This window comes from Amyelois transitella, chromosome 18, assembly GCF_032362555.1.
Source record: "Amyelois transitella isolate CPQ chromosome 18, ilAmyTran1.1, whole genome shotgun sequence".
NCBI lineage: Eukaryota > Metazoa > Arthropoda > Insecta > Lepidoptera > Pyralidae > Amyelois > Amyelois transitella.
The window spans coordinates 1120994-1139937 of record NC_083521.1 but is presented as its reverse complement, the minus strand read 5'-3'; the positions used below and the strand labels follow the sequence as shown (position 1 = coordinate 1139937).

At 37.2% G+C, this 18944-nt stretch overlaps 2 protein-coding genes across 2 annotated transcripts; one reads left to right on the top strand and one right to left on the bottom strand.

Moving 5' to 3' along the window:
* Positions 1–1158: 1158 nt before the first annotated feature.
* On the top strand, positions 1159–3578 carry LOC106137855 (all trans-polyprenyl-diphosphate synthase PDSS2). The gene is made up of 2 exons (XM_013338781.2): positions 1159–1545; positions 2028–3578. Exons 1-2 carry the CDS (start codon positions 1306–1308, stop codon positions 2994–2996), a joined length of 1209 nt encoding a protein of 402 aa, XP_013194235.1. The 5' UTR covers positions 1159–1305; the 3' UTR covers positions 2997–3578.
* Positions 3579–4816: 1238 nt separating this feature from the next.
* LOC106137844 (all trans-polyprenyl-diphosphate synthase PDSS2) lies at positions 4817–17189 on the bottom strand. The gene is made up of 6 exons (XM_013338768.1): positions 17185–17189; positions 16529–16697; positions 15480–15651; positions 7138–7272; positions 5914–6069; positions 4817–5376 (listed from the first exon to the last, which is right to left on the bottom strand). Exons 1-6 carry the CDS (start codon positions 17187–17189, stop codon positions 4817–4819), a joined length of 1197 nt encoding a protein of 398 aa, XP_013194222.1.
* Positions 17190–18944: the final 1755 nt, after the last annotated feature.

The window sequence follows — 18944 nt, the reverse complement described above, 5'->3', positions numbered from 1 at the left end:
AAGCTTTTGAAGTTGACGTTGTTGATGAAAACGCTGCAGTGCGGTTTGTTACCGCTTCTTCTGCACTGATGCTTTGAAAGCGGCAGTACACTTAGTTTTAAGTAATTTATTTAACGTCATCCAATGTTGTGAAACCGAAAGATATGACAATTATTATGTGATATGAAGTATCCTATAATAATAACGACTCCCGTCCAACCTTCGAAACCTGTGCAAGAATACTTATAACTCGTAATGTATCAGGGTTACACATCCGAATTGATTTGATGATCGGTTTTCAATTGATTTGATGTTCCTCACCGTTGAAGTATTGGTTTGCAATCAAACTAACAATAATGTGCATTGAAGACTCAGAAAAAAGTCATTGGTGCATGACCCTGTTAGAATCTCAACCTATGCAGCACTCTTTTTAAACCTGATCAGTATGTATACGGTACCAGCAAATCAATCAGATAAACAACTAAAATAATCAAAATGCAAAACTGCAGTGTTATCATCTTGTTCGTTTTGCGGTCTCGGCCGGACTTAACCAGGATAACATAAACCACTAACAAATTATATGTCACTTTTATTTTTAATTGCTATGGACGAGCCACCGTCTCGCGGCCTCTGAATTACGGCGCGCCGACACGTGATTGGACGATTTGGATGGCTTTAATGGAAACTAGCTATTGCCCGAGTAATGTAACGTAGTAACTGTATTAATAAAAAGATTTCTTCTTCTTTGCTGTAGAATAAATATATTCAGTATTTAAATAAATACTAAATCTTTAGATTTGTCTGATACTAAGTCGTTTTTAATCTAAGTTGTTGATAACGATTTAATAAGTTATAAATATTCCAAATTATGTTTTTCATTCTGAACAAGCATAGTGATTACATAATGCATTGGCATATTTTACCCAGCCACTGCTTTCTATAGTTCGATTTTATCGCATTGGTCATTGACAAGGCGGACTCGCATTAAGGGCGGTCGTTCGGAAATGGAGCATGGATCGAATCATTTACTTACACTCAACTTGGCTCTGATTTCATAATCTTATGATATTTACTTGTTATCTTTTTTATATATTAAAAAGATTAGCTGAATTTAACAATATAATGCATTGTTAACTTTTCTCAGAATTCTTTCCATTCTTTCGCTCGTCATAAGTTTCTGGACGTACCAATAAAATGTCAAAATAAACGTGACATAATTACGATCGCGCTGCGCAGTATTTTGTTTTTATATTAAATTCCGATTGAATTATAACATTAATTAATGGTGTTTGTTTATGTAAGCATTTAATTAAAAAGTATACTATCATGTCTTACGCATTAATCTGTCATATACGCCGTGCGGCGTTAATATCACATCAAATTCGTGCAGAGAGTACTTTGACCAATATGACTCAAGAAGATTTCGTATTTCGCCCTCCTTTGGCACACTGGAGCAAAGTTATAAGAGAAGCTGAAAAAATAGTGGGATATCCGACCTCTTTTATGAACTTGCGATGGCTTCTAAGTGACGAATTTGCAAATCTGGCGATGCATTTACGCAAAGTTGTAAGTCGATATTATAATCAACTTTCTTATGTTTACACGATGAAACTCGGTGATAGGCCTTAATTTTGAGTATTAATGTGTTTTGTAAGTTGTAGTACAGTAATTAGAGTATTGGAGTTACAGTTTCAGTTATAATTGCTGTGTTATGTAACGAGTTGGCCATGTGACTTGTCATGCTTCAAGGATCTTTTTTTGTACATATAGTTATTATTTTACTCGCTTTTTCCCTGTACCAACGGATTGGTTTTCATTAAAAACATAAGTACAATAATATATATTTTTGTTTTTTAATTGACATTAATATGTTAATATTAATTTTGTGTTTGGTTTATTTATTTATCAGGTCTATAACCTCACGATTTACGCACTGTCGTTCAACCTTTATCTAAAGTCTTTACAAAATTTGACCTCAATCAAAAGTTGATAATGATAAAAATTTTAACAGAAACTTCTTGCAACTAAGTGTAAACTTTTTTTTACAGGTTGACACCAATCATCCAATAATAAAAACAGCCAAGACATTATTATACAATGAGCACAACAACCAGCAGCCCTGGGGCCTGGTCATATTGCTGTTATCCAAAGCTGTAACACCCGCCACCACATCCATACAAACAAGCAAAATCACTGAAAACCAGAGAGTACTGGCCGAATTGACAGAAATGATTCGTACTGGCCACTATGTACACAGAGGACTGCTTAACATTAGCATAGAGAAAAGACTCCAAATAGAAGATACGGCAATGTTCGCAAATAAAATTGCAATACTCATTGGTGACTACTTGCTTGTTACTGCTAACGGGATGCTGGCACGATTAAAGAACCAGGACTTATCATATTTAATATCAACAGCATTGAGGGATGTGAGCGAGGGGGAATTTTTCGGGCAAAGAGATTCACAAAACATGCCCTTACCTGGCATTCCGACGTATTGTGATAACGATGAATTCCTTATTTGTACAGATACACTTCCATTGGATGTGAGAGATACATTAGGGTTTCCAATCAGGGAGTGGACATTACGGACTTTATACGGTGGTGGGACGTTGCTGGGGCGAGGTTGTCAGGGAGCTATGTTACTAGGAGGCCAGGAGCTACATAAGCAGGAGAAAGCCTATCTATTCGGTTGCCACCTGTGTTTAGCGTGGCAAGCGGCCAGTGATATACAAAAGTTCACTACAGAAAACAAAGAACCATTCTCTTTAGTAAGTGCACCAGTGCTATTTGCGTTAAACGAAAATCCTGAATTATATAATTTTATACAAAAAAGTAGATTGAATGTAAGCGAAATAGATTATGAAGAGTTAAAAGATAGAGTATTACAAACCAGTGCACTAGAAAGAACAAAAGAATTATATTTAGACAATGTAAATAAAGCAAACAGTCACATACAAGTATTTGGCGAGAGTCAACCTATAAATACTGTAAAACGGTTAATAAAGACATTGTAACATAATATTTTTATGTAAACCAACAAACTTTGTGTTTGGATTTACATAAATTAATGTATTAACATAATTTTGTGTTAACAATGGAATGCTTGAGTAATGTATGAGAAAGTACATACTAATTTGTAAACAATCCAAATAGTTCGTACGACGCAACATTGGTTTAACAGCATAACCTTTTGTAAAATTATGCAACTTATTTAACAGTAATTATGGAATATGCATCACGCATCGATCTCATACAATATTAATGAGTTTTTAAGGTCACGGAAATAAGAAGATATGAATGTCACTCGTAAAGTTCTGTGTCTATTCTACTTGTTAAAAATAATGTATTTGACGTATTTAGCGTGACAATTAAATTGTAACGCTGTAAGAAAATATCTACTTGAAAAGAAAATAATGATCCTAGTTTTAGAAACTTATTGATTATTAGGAAAACAGGTAAGGCAAATAAGACATATAATAACATTTCCTTGGAATCATATCTCCCATTTCGGTCACCCAAAGTTTTTTATTGAAATGTTTTGAAGCATTTATAATTTTTGTTTGTGTACAGGGAGTTTAAATATATAAAATTTGTTATGAGAAACGGTATTTTTTTCTGAAATTACCTAACCTATATACCACATTGGATAAATTTATAGAAAAAAACTATCTCATTTACTTTTACTTCAGCATAAATTAATTTTATGGCAAATTCTTAGAATGTTAGGTAGAAAAAGATATAAGAATAATTAGAAAACTTATTTCAAATATTTTCACTAGAGTTCGTATTCATATAGGTAGTCCAAAAGGCTATTAATTAATTCCGTTACATATTATTATTTTAATAAAAAGAAAAAGACTATAATTAACACAACTGATAACACACGCAAAATATCTCATTAGCCGACCGGCAAATACTGGACACCTCATTTCTGTTATCTGCGCGTTATCACACGATTTCCCTCGCTTTCCGACAAAGGTCAACATTCAATTTAATTTACCACTGGTTTGATTGACGGTTTGCAGTTGACGTTCATGTGGCCCAATAATTGTGCTTCGATATTTCATTCACAAGAAAAAAAAATCAAATCAAATATTTTTTATTACAGCTGTAATCGTGATCATTTGCAGCCTTTGCCACAGTTTTGTGTAGACCTATAATCTGATCTTCTTATCCAATCAGCTTTATTTTGAGTAGTGAAAGTGCTGCTTTCATAAAAAAGAGCTTGCATGAAGAGTTTAACTGTAGAAAAAGCGAAAGATGTATTCACGGATATACGTAATTGGAAAGATGTGGTCTCTGCCTACCCTCCGGGAAAGAGTCGTGATTTATGTATGTATGTATGTATGAAAGTGCAGCTGTACCTCCCGGACCTTCACTATATCACCCTTCCACTTCATTTGTGGCCTTTCAACACGATCTCTATTGCAATACCTGTTTATATACAGGTGAAAGGATAATATAGAAAAGGTCGGGAGTTACAACTTGTTGTATACTGCCTATAATATTTTGATGCCTTCCCCAAACTGTTCAAAAAAGGCTTAAGGTGATGATGATTGTAGCTGTTATAACAAAAATTCTTCATTTGAACTCTTTCATCACGAGGTTTACGTTAGGGTCATGAAGGAAGGAAATTTCGATAGAGCCTGTAATTTTTCGTTCATGCTATAAGCCATGGCATTATATTACACTGCAAATTGCTTTTTAAGAAATTTCAATAAAACAAATCAATCAAACGATACTCCAAACGTAACTTCTCGACGTAGTACCAACACAGCCAAAAAAAAAATTCGACTAAAACACACGAACCAATTTACACATTGGTAATAACTTATCACTTCTCAATATACTGTATCGCTTCTCCATGTATGGTCAACGCCATCCTCTGTATGGCCAACCGAGCGTCTTCCACTGGAAACCTCTCGCTATACTTCAGAACCGCTCCCAACTCGTCATCAATAAAATCCGACAGGTATTCCATCGCCCTCGTCGCTTGCACAGAGTAATAAAGCTGCTTGTACTCTACCGGCGATTTCTCCAGCTTAGCACTCAAAATATGGGCATATAAGCTCGGGTACTCCCACATAGCCAAAGTTACGGGCGATCCGACTAATGAGTAAGAGTATGGGTGAGTGAAGAAGTCTTTCACATCCAAATGCAGCTGCCAAAGTAACGCTAAATGTCCGCCCAGGACATAGGCGTCCCTTTCTAGATGTTCCCCCCGCCTGGCCAGCTTCATGGCGGCCTGGCAGCCTTTGCCCAGGATGCTGCCGGAAGTCAGCATGGTACGGAGAATCCACTCGTCTTTGCCTTGACCAAGAAACTCGTTGGAGCCCAATTTGCCAAGATTGTCCTCTGTCTCCCAGTGATAATGAGCTTTGATATCGTTGTGACCTGTTGGAATTGTAATACCTACGTATTAGGACACATAAGCACAAGAATTCCTTGCGTTACGCCCGTGGGCGAAAGTTTGTTAGGTACTCGAAAAAATGAGTGGGTTACGATACTTAATACTTATTTTTATTTATTTACTTGACAAAATATTCGTATTGATATAATTAGTTCTACATTCATTAATGTTTTTTAATGTAAACAATGTGCGTTCGTCCACGATGTAGATTTAAGAGATCTACTTATATTTGTAAATTGACGTCCGATAAAAATACTGCAGTGTAGTTTGTTCCGCACTTCTTCTACACATGCGCTTTGGAAGCGGTAGTAGTTATCATTAAATTTAAGTGATGTGACGTCAATAAGTGATACCTTGAATCCAATTTTGAAAATAAATCTATTCTATTCTATTAAATAATTTTTTTGTCAATATTAGTACAATCGTTCGGAACATTATTCAGATTTCTCATCAAATTATATACTTTTTAGTCTACCGAAATTAAGGAATCTTTCATCATTCTTTGCCAATCAAATAATAACCTTTCGGCTTGGTCGGTATCGGATTATTGTCCGCGTCGTGTTCCCCGTAGAAGTCGCCCTCGACCAGGTCCCGAAGGCCCGTGGAGATCAGCTCGGTGACCGCATTGTTGCGAAGTATGCCCAGCTGATGAAGACAGGTCGCCAGCAGATAATCCCCTAAAAAGTCACAAGTTACAAACATATTGCGCCGTGTGGTTCCCGGCACCAATACAAAAAAGAATAGGACAGGAAGAATAGGCAACTAAGGGCCGTGTGGTTCCCGGCACCAATACAAAAAAGAATAGGACCACTCCATCTCTTTCCCATGGATGTCGTAAAAGGCGACTAAGGGAATAGGCTTACAAACTTGGGATTCTTTTTTTAGGCGACGGGCTAGCTACCTGTCACTATTTGAATCTCAATTCTATCATTAAGCCAAATAGCTGAACGTGGCCATTCTGTCTTTTCAAGACTGTTGGCTCTGTCTACCCCGCAAGGGTTATAGACGTGACCATATGTATGTATGTACAAACATATTTCCCACTACTACTTCCAGGCTGGACTGATAGGTACCGAAGAATAAACATAGTGTGTACCACCTGCTTCTTGTTTGTTTGTTTGTAATATATTCTTTATTGCATAGAAATTTACACAGTAACAAGAAAATAGTAAGTAGGTACTTACATAGTTATAAAAGAAAAAAATTATCTTTCCGTACCTACAGATTATAGTGTAAGAGTCGATCAAAGTAAGGGCTAATAAACTAGGCAACCTAGTTGTTACTATTTTAATCTCAATTCCATCACTAATCCGAACGTATCCTCCCAGTATTATTGGCTCTGTCTACGCCTTAAGGAGTAAAACCGTGATGCAGTTGTAGTAGTGTACGATATATGAGGACAGAAACGCGGCTAACACTAGGTGTACCTAAGTTGCAGACTAATACGGAAGATAAATCACAAGATATATGGTCATATTTGTATCTACTTACTACCTGTGCCCGCGACTTCGTCTGCGTGGAATAGTTATTTTGGGCATCATTGAAGCCCTCAAGGATGAATAATTTTGCCCATTTTTTACACATTTTCCATTATTTCTTTGCTCCTTATAGTTGCAGCGTGATGTTATATAGCCTAAAGCCTTCCCCGATAGATGGTAGTAAGTTCCTGAGATTATCGCGTTTAAACAAACAAACCCTTCAGCTTTATAATATTAGTATAGATATAATTCATTTGACTCGCTAACCGCTCAATAAAACAATTTTGTTCCCGTACAGCAAGTCCTTGTACTTGTCTCCATGCTTCTCCTTCTCTTTGAGATTGACCATCGTCTTGTGGATCATGTGGCCTGTCCTCTTCATCTCAACGATTTCTGCTAAACCTAAAACAATGTAGATAGATATGTCAATGGCTCATAACCAGAGATCGGAATAGGTAGATTGAATTGGGGTCAATGAACTGAAACGTACATATTAATATGGACATGCCTCCGGGATTGCGGGATTTGTAAAATTATTAAGATTTTTTTCCGGAATTTTTACAAGTGATGGATGAAGAATATAATAGTGGTAGCTGTTTTCCCCCGACTTCGTTCACGTAAATTGTAATCCTATGTTACCCGCGGACAACTAGGGGAAGTACGTCCAAAATGACATATCGTTTTATTAATCATCAATAACTTTAATATTATTCATAATAGGAACATATTTTTTTCGTACAACTTTGCTTATATTAATTGGTTAACAGGAATTATATAGATTTTGTCAGAAAAATCAACACTTACAAAAATATTTAGTATTAAATGAAGATCAAGAAAAATCCGTTTTGTCCATACCGTATGGACAAAACGACACGAGTCGTATGGACTAAATGACATACACAGCCATCAACATAAAAAACATGATAAAATAAGAGACAACAGTAAAAATTAATTGCACAATTCGCAAACAAAATTTTTATTACGCTTTGGCAAATCAGCACAGGCTGCGTGAACCCAACGACTGCACCGCCTGCACCTCAACCACCCTCACCAGGCTTTGAACGTGAGTAGAGATCGTTGCAGTAAATACAGGCACAATCATCTTCTTCGTCTTCTTGATCAGAGCGCTCTTCATTTGAGTCATCATCAATGTAAAGAGACTTAGTAACTGCTTGTATCCTTTTACGAGTTGGTTTTTCAGATGCATTCTCTCGTTTGTATTTTAATTCTGCCATATTTGGTGATGACGTAGGTAGGAATGTCGTCGTTCGTTTCTTTGGTTTTCGTTTACCCTGTCCAGTTACAAATTTACCACTGGGAACTGGAGAAATGACATTAACTCTCTTACCACCATCTCTACGGACAAAATGATACATTATGTCGTTTTGTCCATAGTGGCTGTATGCCATTTTGTACATAGCCTCAAAAAATATTACGATTCGAAAAATAATTTTGTTGCAGTGACAATAATGTTTTAAATTCAACGCGATCACCTCAAACACAAATTGCTTCGAAATATAAAATTTTAAGACAGTACAATAACAAAAGAAAACTTACCAAAAAACAAAAAACAAATGACCACTATCAAATTTCTTTCCAACCTCAAAAAACAAATGTCAACATGGTGTCCGTTCTATATTTTAAACGGCTCTCAAAACTCCAATGGTATATTTCCGGTGTAGGTGCTTCTTGATAGGCTTACTTTTGACAGTTTATACCGCGCAGGTTTTCAAATATCACTAATGTGTCGTTTTGTCCGTATATGTCATTTTGGACGTACTTCCCCTACTGAAATTTAATCCCGGAAAAGAGGCATATACATGTTATACTTTCTATGGTAATTCATGATGCAAGTACCTACATAAAATCAATCTACCTGTCCAAATTAGTAATCCTAATTTGTATTTTTTCTATATTTAATGTGTCTGCGGACTCTGTCCACCCCGTAGGAAATTGAGACGTTGTTTAGTGAGCTTTTATGTGATACAAGTGTCCATCTATTTGAGATAATTATTTTTAGTTTAATTCTTATAGTTAATGTGTGGTTACATAGATGGCTCTGTTCAATATTAGAACGCGATATGGTTTCTTGCTTTATATCTAATATAAGGTCAAAGAAAGTTCCGAGTAAATGAGTTTAGCAGCAGTGGTGGTTTGTTTTATTCGACGTGCAACCGTAGCGACATCTGGTGCCGAAACCCGGGAAGAAGTGGAAAAATCTTGAAGACAGTGACTAAGTGTAGTGAGCAGTGTTCGGAACTTGTAAAATTTTCCAAAAAGTTATCATGGACTTAGAATTTCTTTCAAATTCTATCGAGTTTGACATTTAGAAAAAATTTGACTTTGTCATCATGGAGGCCCTTTTACTGAAGCAAGATGATATTTACGAGAGATTATTTAAAGCATATTCTACGTACAGAAAATCACCCAAGGAGCGCATATCCGTATCATATATTGAGTCCAAAATGGAAAATTTAGAAAAACTGTTTAGCAACTTTGACAACATTCATTTTCAAATTGTATCAAATGTTAATAAAGAGAAGAGAGAACAGTTAGAATATTTTAACAAAGATATGTATGGAAGATTTGAGGAAACATATACAGATTACAAGACGAGAATGAAGGAAGATTTAAGGAAATTCAATACGACGGGTCCTGGAAAATCGTGTTCAGAGAAAATGGAGGTGAAGTGTGAAGCGAAGTTGCCGCAGATTCAGTTACCGAAATTTTCTGGATCCTACGAAGAATGGCAGGCATTTTATGACATGTTCCAATCTTTGATTCATCAAAATAGTAACTTAAGTGCGGTGCAGAAGCTACATTACCTTAAGAGTAGTTTGTCTGGGGAACCTGAAAATTTGTTAAAGAACTTGTCAACTACAGATATCAATTATGAAGAAGCGTGGAAACAGTTGACACGGCGATATAATAATAAGCGATTTAATTGTAATGAAATCCTTAAGCGCTTGTTTTCTCAGAGAAATTTGTCAATTGAGTCTGCATCCTCGATCAAACAGTTACTTGATACGACTTCAGCCTGCTTGAAATCACTTCAGAATATGAGTATAAATACTGATTCTTGGGATCCAATGATAAACCATTTGGTGGTTTCGAAACTTGATACGGAGTCACGCAAGCTTTGGGAGTTACAGATTAGTCAAACTGAGTCAGATGATTTGCCAAATTGGAGTCAGCTTGTTAAGTTTTTGGAGATGCGTTTCCGTACCCTTGAGATGATTGATACTGGTGGTAAACAAAAACCTGCTTTCTACAGTCCTACGAACAAAGTCGCACCTAAGCAAAAGTCATTTCATGCAACAGTCCAAGAAGAGAAAAAGAAGATTGCATGTGTAATGTGTCCGAACCATCACTTGCTTTATGTATGCCCACAATTTTTGAGCCAGTCTCCTCAAGAGAGATCAGAGTTTGTACAATCCAAGAGACTGTGTTTCAATTGCTTTTCATCGAATCATTCTGTAAAGAATTGTCGTCAGCCTACGAGTTGTCGCCGATGTGGGCGCAGACATCACACCCTGCTGCATTTTGACCGGAGTCAATTACCAGAGTCATCCCCGGCTACCACGAGTGCTGAGAATCCCGTGCCGGCGGAACCAAGTGCATCAGGCACTCAAACGGAGACAAGAGTTACATCCCACTTTGTGCAAGGAAGAGATAGTGAAGTTTTATTAGCTACCGCTAGAGTTAGGGCTGTAACATGTAACGGATTGTCTAAGGTTTTGCGTGCTCTGATCGACCAAGGGTCAGAAGCTTCATTTGTAACTGAGGCTACTGTCCAATCTTTAGGCCTTAAGAAAAAACCTGTGAATGGTCTTGTATCTGGTGTAGGAGAGGGAGAAACACGAACAAAAGGTATGGTTTCTTTAGAGCTAGAGTCCCTTCATAATCCCGAGTTTTCTATTAAAGTAGATGCCTTTGTTTTGAGTAGTCTTACGTCTTTCCTTCCTACAAATAAGACTTATATTAAAGATTGGCCTGAGTTTGAGTCGTTGTCCCTTGCCGACCCTTATTATGGGTCACCTGAGAAAATTGATCTTCTTTTAGGAGTCGAAGTTCATAGCGAGATTATTGTGAATGGCTTGTTAAAACATCCACATAAACGAGGTCCTATTGCTCAAAATACGCAATTTGGATGGGTTTTGACAGGTCGTGTCAGTAGTGGTATTTCTTCATCTAAGCGATTGATTTCTCTTCATATTAGAGTTAAAGAGGATGAACTTTTACAAAAGTTTTGGGAAATAGAGAGAGAGCCCGATTCTTTAGTTAAGAAAATGAGTAGAGAAGAAATTAAATGCGAAGAGATTTATGAAAGTAGTACAGAGAGAAATGAGGATGGCCGTTATAAAGTATGTCTTCCATTCAGAGATTCAGATCCAGATTGCTTTTACGGTCAGTCAAAGAACATAGCACTTCGTAGATTAAATTTTTTGGAGAAGAAGTTAAGTAGAAATCCTTCTTTATATGAGGAGTATAGAAACGTTTTGCAGGATTACATTGATCAAAATCATATGGAAGAGATCACAGATGTGGAAGAAATAAATAATGAACGAGTTGTTTATCTTCCCCATCACGCCGTTGTTAGACTAGACAAGGAAACAAGCAAAGTAAGAGTAGTTTTTGACGCGTCGTGTAAAGGGACTAATAATGTCTCTCTCAACGACTGCCTGTTAGTGGGTCCAAAACTTCAACAGGATTTACGTCATATTCTCATGAGGTGGAGACGTCATCCGTTCTGTCTAGTTGCTGACCTTGTGCAAATGTACAGACAGATCCTTGTGCATGAGAAGGACACCGATTGTCAGAGGATCTTATGGAGATCTGAACCAAACCAGCCTTTAAAACATTATAGAATGTTGAGACTTACCTTTGGGACGGCGTGTGCTCCATATTTGGCAGTGAAGTCATTGCACCAGTTAGCCAAAGATGAGTATGATAGGAACCCTCTAGCAGCATCTATTACTTTAACAGATTTTTATATGGATGATCTTTTAAGTGGATCAGAAACTGAGAGTGAGATTATAAAAATTTACGAGCAAATGAATGAGTTAATGGGTGCTGGAGGATTTTGTCTGAGAAAATGGTGCAGTAACAGTGAGAGGTTGTTGAATCACATCAGTGAACACAGGGGATCTGAACAACATTTGATATTAAAGTCAGATAGTGCTGTCAAAATTCTAGGTATTTGTTGGAATAAGAATACAGATAATTTTGAGTACACTTATTTGTGGCCAGATGATGGAGAATCTCAAGAGAATGTCACCAAAAGAAAGGTTTTATCAGAAATTGCAAGGCTGTATGATCCTTTAGGATGGATCTCACCTGTGATAGTCAAGGCTAAGATTTTTATCCAGAAACTCTGGAAATGTGGATTAGAGTGGGATCAAGTTTTGACGTCTGAACTATTGCTAGAGTGGAATTCGTACAGAAAAGATTTGCTAAATGTGAAGGATATCGTAATTCCTCGATGGCTAAATTCAAGAAGAGAGGATTATGTTGAGTTGCATGTCTTTGTTGATGCATCGCAAGCTGCTTATGCTGCTGTAGTATTTTTGAGAACCAAGGATAAGTCCAATAATATTCATGTGAATATTGTAACTGCAAAAACTAAGGTTGCACCTGTAGAAAAGGAGATATCTATTCCACGAATGGAGTTATGTGCCGCAGTTCTTGGTGCTAAATTAGTTTATGAAGTCTCCCAGATATTGCAAATTCCTAAAGAGCAAATCTTCGCGTGGTCTGATTCAATGGTTGTACTAGCCTGGTTAAGAGGAGATCCGAGCCGTTGGACGACATTTGTAAGCAACCGAGTATCAGAAATTCTAACTATCTTGGATTTCTCTCAGTGGAATCACGTGAGAACCGATTTAAATCCTGCAGATTGTGGGTCGAGAGGCATGCCATGTTCAGAGTTAATGTCATATCAATTGTGGTGGCGTGGACCTGATTTTCTTCACCATGATGAAATTCATCTTACAAATGAGAGTTTTGAAACAGTTGAAGAGCAAAGATCTGTTAAAACCTTAACTGCTGTAGTTAAAAGGAGAGAAGTATTTATTTGGACCAGATTTTCAAATTTACAGAGAGCGTTGAGAGTTCTATCATTTTGCAAAAGATTCTTAAATTTAAAACTTCCAGAGAATCAAAAAGAGATGAGTAGAATTGTTACAAAAAAAGAAATCAATGAAGTAATGGACTTTTGTATACGAGAAACTCAAAATTTTTATTACGAAGAAGAGCTAAAGCAGTTAAGGTCCCAGGGGCAGGTGTCAAAAAAGAGTCAGCTGCACACTCTTAGTCCATTTATCGATGAGAAAGGTATTCTGAGAGTAGGCGGGCGCATAAAGTTCTCCGAGGCAGATTTTAATAAACAGCATCCTGTGATTATGCCTGGTGAAAGTCATCTCACCAAGTTATTAGTTTTAGATGCTCATGAACGTACATTACATGGTGGGCCTCAAATAATGTTGAACTTTTTAAGATCTAAATTTTGGATTGTACGAGGTAGAGATCAGGTCAAGAAATGCTTTAGAGAGTGTATGACATGTCTTCGTTATTCTCGGCAAAACAATAATCAGTTTATGGGCCAGTTACCAAAAGCAAGAGTGACTCCTACTCGACCTTTCAAAAGTGCTGGAGTGGATTTTACTGGTCATATCAATGTTAGATTTTCTCCTGGACGAGGATCCAAAAGTTATAAAGGATATATTTGTGTTTTTATTTGTATGGTTACAAAGGCCATACATCTTGAAGCTGTTTCAGATTTAACCGCGCAAGGTTTTATTGCCGCCTTTAAGAGGTTTGTGTCTAGAAGAGGTCACTGCCAGGATCTTTATAGTGATAACGGAACCAACTTTGTTGGTGCAGACAACGAGTTAAAAGACATGTCTCAAAAGGCTACAGCTCAGCTTCCGTTTGAATTCCGTCAATTACTTTCCAAGGAAGGAACCACGTGGCACTTTATTCCTCCTCAGGCACCAAATTTTGGAGGTCTTTGGGAGGCAGGAGTGCGGTCTACAAAGTCCCACTTGAAAAGGGTTATAGGGGACTCAACTCTTACGTTCGAAGAGTTATCTACTGTGTTAACTCAGATAGAAGCATGTCTTAATTCACGTCCTCTGTACTGTTTGAGTGATAATCCAAATGATCCATTACCGCTAACGCCTGGTCATTTCTTAGTAGGCGAACCTCTTGTCGTAATACCAGATGAAGATCATTCAACGGTTAATATTTCAGGGCTTCAAAGGTGGAAGCTTACTCAAAAAATGGTAACGGACTTTTGGAAGCGATGGTCTGATGAATATTTGTTAACCTTAAATCAGAGATATAAATGGTTTACTAAAAAGTCTGAGCCCGAAATCGATGATATTGTTATAGTGAGGGATCAAAATTTACCGCCATCTAAATGGTTATTAGGAAAAATTATAGATAAACATCCAGGGAAAGATATGATAACGAGAGTTGTTAGTATCAAAACAAAAAATGGTATTTTTAAACGCCCATGTAACAAATTATGTTTCTTACCTAAAGACGTTAATGTATCTCAAGCAAATTAATTAGAGTTGAGGTTAAAGTTCTATTGTATACATGAATGTATTAAGTTTAAAGTTATTTAGTATCTTTTGTTACGGTGGGCGGATTCTATATGTTTAGTATTATTTTATTTTTGAGTCGTAAAAGAACAAGTTCTTTGGTGGGCGGAATGTCCAAATTAGTAATCCTAATTTGTATTTTTTCTATATTTAATGTGTCTGCGGACTCTGTCCACCCCGTAGGAAATTGAGACGTTGTTTAGTGAGCTTTTATGTGATACAAGTGTCCATCTATTTGAGATAATTATTTTTAGTTTAATTCTTATAGTTAATGTGTGGTTACATAGATGGCTCTGTTCAATATTAGAACGCGATATGGTTTCTTGCTTTATATCTAATATAAGGTCAAAGAAAGTTCCGAGTAAATGAGTTTAGCAGCAGTGGTGGTTTGTTTTATTCGACGTGCAACCGTAGCGACACTACCTATTCCGATCTCTGCTCATAACTCATACCCACTGAATCAAATGTATGGAATTCGGAATGGAGATCTGCAAAAGTCAAACGTCTAACTTCCATATAAGTATTATATTTATAAAAGAATTTCATTTTATTACGAGATTTATTTTACACGAGACACTGAATTTTTGAAAATATTTTTGTTTTTGAAAATATCAATATCTTTGTTTATTCTAGTGCCGTGTGGTTCCTGGCACCAATACAAAAAAAATAGTGCCACTCCATCTCTGCGTCACTCATTCTCATGGATGTCGTAAAAGGCGACTAAGGGATAGGCTTACAAACTTGGTATTCTTTTTCAGGCGATAGGTTAGCAACCTGTCACTATTTGAATCTCAATTCTATCATTAAGCTAAATATCTAAACGTGGCCATTCAGGCTTTTCAAGACAGTTGGCTCTGGCTACCCCGCAAGGGATATAGACATGACCATAATGACCATATGTATGTATGTTGTTTAGTCTAGGCGTGCCCTAAAAGAGATGCCCAGAAATTCTAAAAGATTTGTATTTATGATGGTAAGAAATAAATAAACTATCTCACTGACCTCTCTGAGCGTGAAGCACTCCAGAGTCATATTGGTCCCTGGTAAACTCCAGAGCATTGAAGCCCGCTGCCTTGGAGACCAGGAGTACGATGAGCCCCACCGATTGCAGGTCGCTTTTCGAGCCGATGAGCAGGTTCTTGGCTGATTTCAGAAGCGGGTGGTTGGTCCCCACCTGGATGCACAAACGTCGTGTCATGTTCTGTCCTTTTCGGTAACGTTTGAATAAACATACATATGATCACATCTTTATCCCTAACGGGGTAGACAGAGCCGACAGTCTTGAAATGACTTATAGGTCACGTTCAGCTGTTTGGCTAATGATAGAATTGAGATTCAAATAGTGACGGGTTGCTAGCCCATCGCCTAAAAGAAGAATCCCAAGCCTATTCCTTTTTTTATTGGTGCCGGTAACCACACGGCACGGCGCGTTTGAATAAATAAATAAATAAATACGGGACAAATTACACAGATTGAGTTAGCCTCGAAGTAAGTTCGAGACTTGTGTTACGAAATACTAACTAACTAACTAACTCAACGATACTATATTTTATAATAAATACTTATATAGAAAAACATCCAAGACCCAGACCAATCAAGAAAGCCAGGGCATGAAGGAAAAAGTTCTTTTCTCATCATGCCCTGGCCGGGATTCGAATCCGTGACTCCCGGTGTCACAGACAAGCGTACTACCGCTGCGCCACAGATGCCAAATGAAAATGCTACGACAAAATTTCCAAAATGCCCCCCTAATACGTACGTTAGAATATTCCAGTGAGGTAAGCTTATGTGGGTCAAACAAATTGCTCTAATTCTGTTTGTGTTCAAAGTCTCAGATGAATGAAATGGAAGGTCACGACGATCTGAAACTAATACTCAAAATCTTCCAAAGTTGAGCAGCCTATGTCAATTGAGGAAGGAGTGTCACGACTTGCTGCCCAAAGCTCCACCAACCCTTAACAATCAGTACACACGGCCCAAGAGATAGCTGGGCCACATATCGTTCACTGCTCTAGGTGAGAATGCGCACCTATCTCCTAGGCCCACCGTACCAGCTTTCTGAGGTGGTGCGCCGTGTTGGCGATCTCGTCGTTAAGAAGCCATCGCAGGTTGAGGAAGGAGGTGGGGTAGCCAACTACTTGCTGCGCCTCGCTTAGTACTGTTTGCCAGTCCAACTCCCCCCGCTGTCCGAAGCCAAGCCCCGCCCACCTAGAGTACTGGCTGTTAACAATTTAAAAAAAAAATAAAGAACATATGTTCTCCATTTAAAACATAAATAGATGGTCATACTCGTAAAATTACACTGCAACAGACTGAAATCTGCTGTAATTTGCAGATAACTTTGTATTCGTTTATACTTGCAGTGGTAGCTTATGTATAAATATGGGTGTGGTCAAAGAAGATAGTACTAGTCTTAAACGTTTGGAGAGAGAGAGAGATTCTCCAGGGTTTGTAGGAAGTGAAGTGATATTCCATTCTCACCTTCTGAAACGGAGTATAGATTTCGCCACAAACCCTTAGGTACCTACTGGGTTAGATTTCCCTAACAGAAGTCAGGCCGTCGTTATAGACGCTCCCTAATTTTCTCTACGGAAGACACGGCGGCGAAATAAACTACAAGAATGATGACGATTCTATGTGATGAAAAAAAAGTAAAGAATGGCTTACTTGATGTGAATTTTCCAAGATTTATCGAAGCAATTATTACTCCATAATTTATTAGAATTCCTAAAATAAACAGAACTTAAATTTTTCTGACAACAAGAAAGGAATGACATATTGTTAACTTTTATATTTCATTTAATTTCAATGAATAACATCACGAAATTATCATGCAAACATGTTTATTCCTAAATTTTAATGTCAAAATCTGCCAAAATATTTGCGTTAATCAACTCGAGATAAAAGAGAAATAAAGAAATAGCGGCCAGTGTTAGAGAAATAGAACCTCTTTCATCAAATTTAAATTAAGTAGGTATGCAGAAGTCACGCCCAAATAATATTTTTAAATCTGTCTTTATGACTAACTTATGTGAATTACAGGATATATTAACGAGTTGTTTATAATAATAACTAAGTTTAATCTCCTTAATCAATTGTTTCCCTTTTTCCTGAGCACGACGACAGCGGTAATGCAGTGGTTACCAGGCCCAACTATTTTTGGGCCCCGACACGTAAATATAGCGTAGATATAAAAAATACCTAAGCAGATATATAAGAGTTGCTTCGTCGTTAGTTCTAAAGCAAAAGATCTTCGTACACCTATATATGTATGTATGAATAAAAACACATACATTACATAATTATGTACTAACATCAAGTTTTTATTGTCCCTTACATTTAGAGAGAGCCAACAGTCTCCAAAACACATGTGTGGGCTCACCCCAACAATTAAAACATCACAGTGAACCCACCAACATAATTATTATGAAAGGTGCCTAGACGCCACATTAAAACTAATTATGTAAATTAATGCTGTCACTCGTTAGAAAAGGCTCGAAGGCGAATAATTGTTGGTTATGAAATATTGTTATGTATACCTACATTTTTTTTAAAGTTTATATTTTGGCGGCAATATCAACAGCTGAAAGTCATTATTTTCTTCCGAACGTAGTGGAGGTATATGGGGGCCGTTTTGTGTGAAAACCTAAAAGGAGGAAAAAGAAGTTGGGCTAGGTTCTGCTAGCTCGCGGAGGTCAGACGGGGTCAGGCTGTGTAATTACCTACTAACAAACGGACACCCTGTCGATTCAACTGCCGACACTCCATGTCATATGCGCGCAACTTCAAAAAAAATTGATGAAATGTCAGACTTCGCATAGATAAATTTCTTTTTTTTATTGATGTTGGATACACCAGTCGAAATCAGACTATAGTTACTATACAGCCCCAAGCGTTATTCCACAATTATTCCAATAAAATTATGTTTTATAAATAATCGTGCATTGCAATTAAACACAGAACGGGGAATCGCCCCGGGGCGGGGTTGTCGTTCAGTGCTCTGTGCAATTAAAAAACGCAGGCTATCGTTACGCGAAGGGTTTAATCGTCATAATTATGAACCAGCTGCCTTCCATTCAAATTGAGATTGCGCTCTTCTCGTATTGTGTAATTACAGACACCTCGGGAGATGGTTTTTTTTTAACTAAGACAAGGTTAAGAAAATGTTTGAATTTAATTTTTTTTGGTATGTGAGATACATATGTTTCATCATAAAGTAAATAATATAAAATGCATAGTTAATAACAAAATACAAATTGGGGGACTAAGAGAATAGGCGCATTCATCTAATGTAGGTAAGCTTCCATGCTTGTAAAAAAATAGAAAAGTACCACTCATTCTCTTTCCCATAGATGTCGCAAAAGGAGTTAAGGAGTAGACTTATAAACTTGAGACTCTTCTTTTAGACGATGGGCTAGCACTATTTGAATCTCAATTCTATCTTTAAGTCAAAAAGCTGAACGTGGC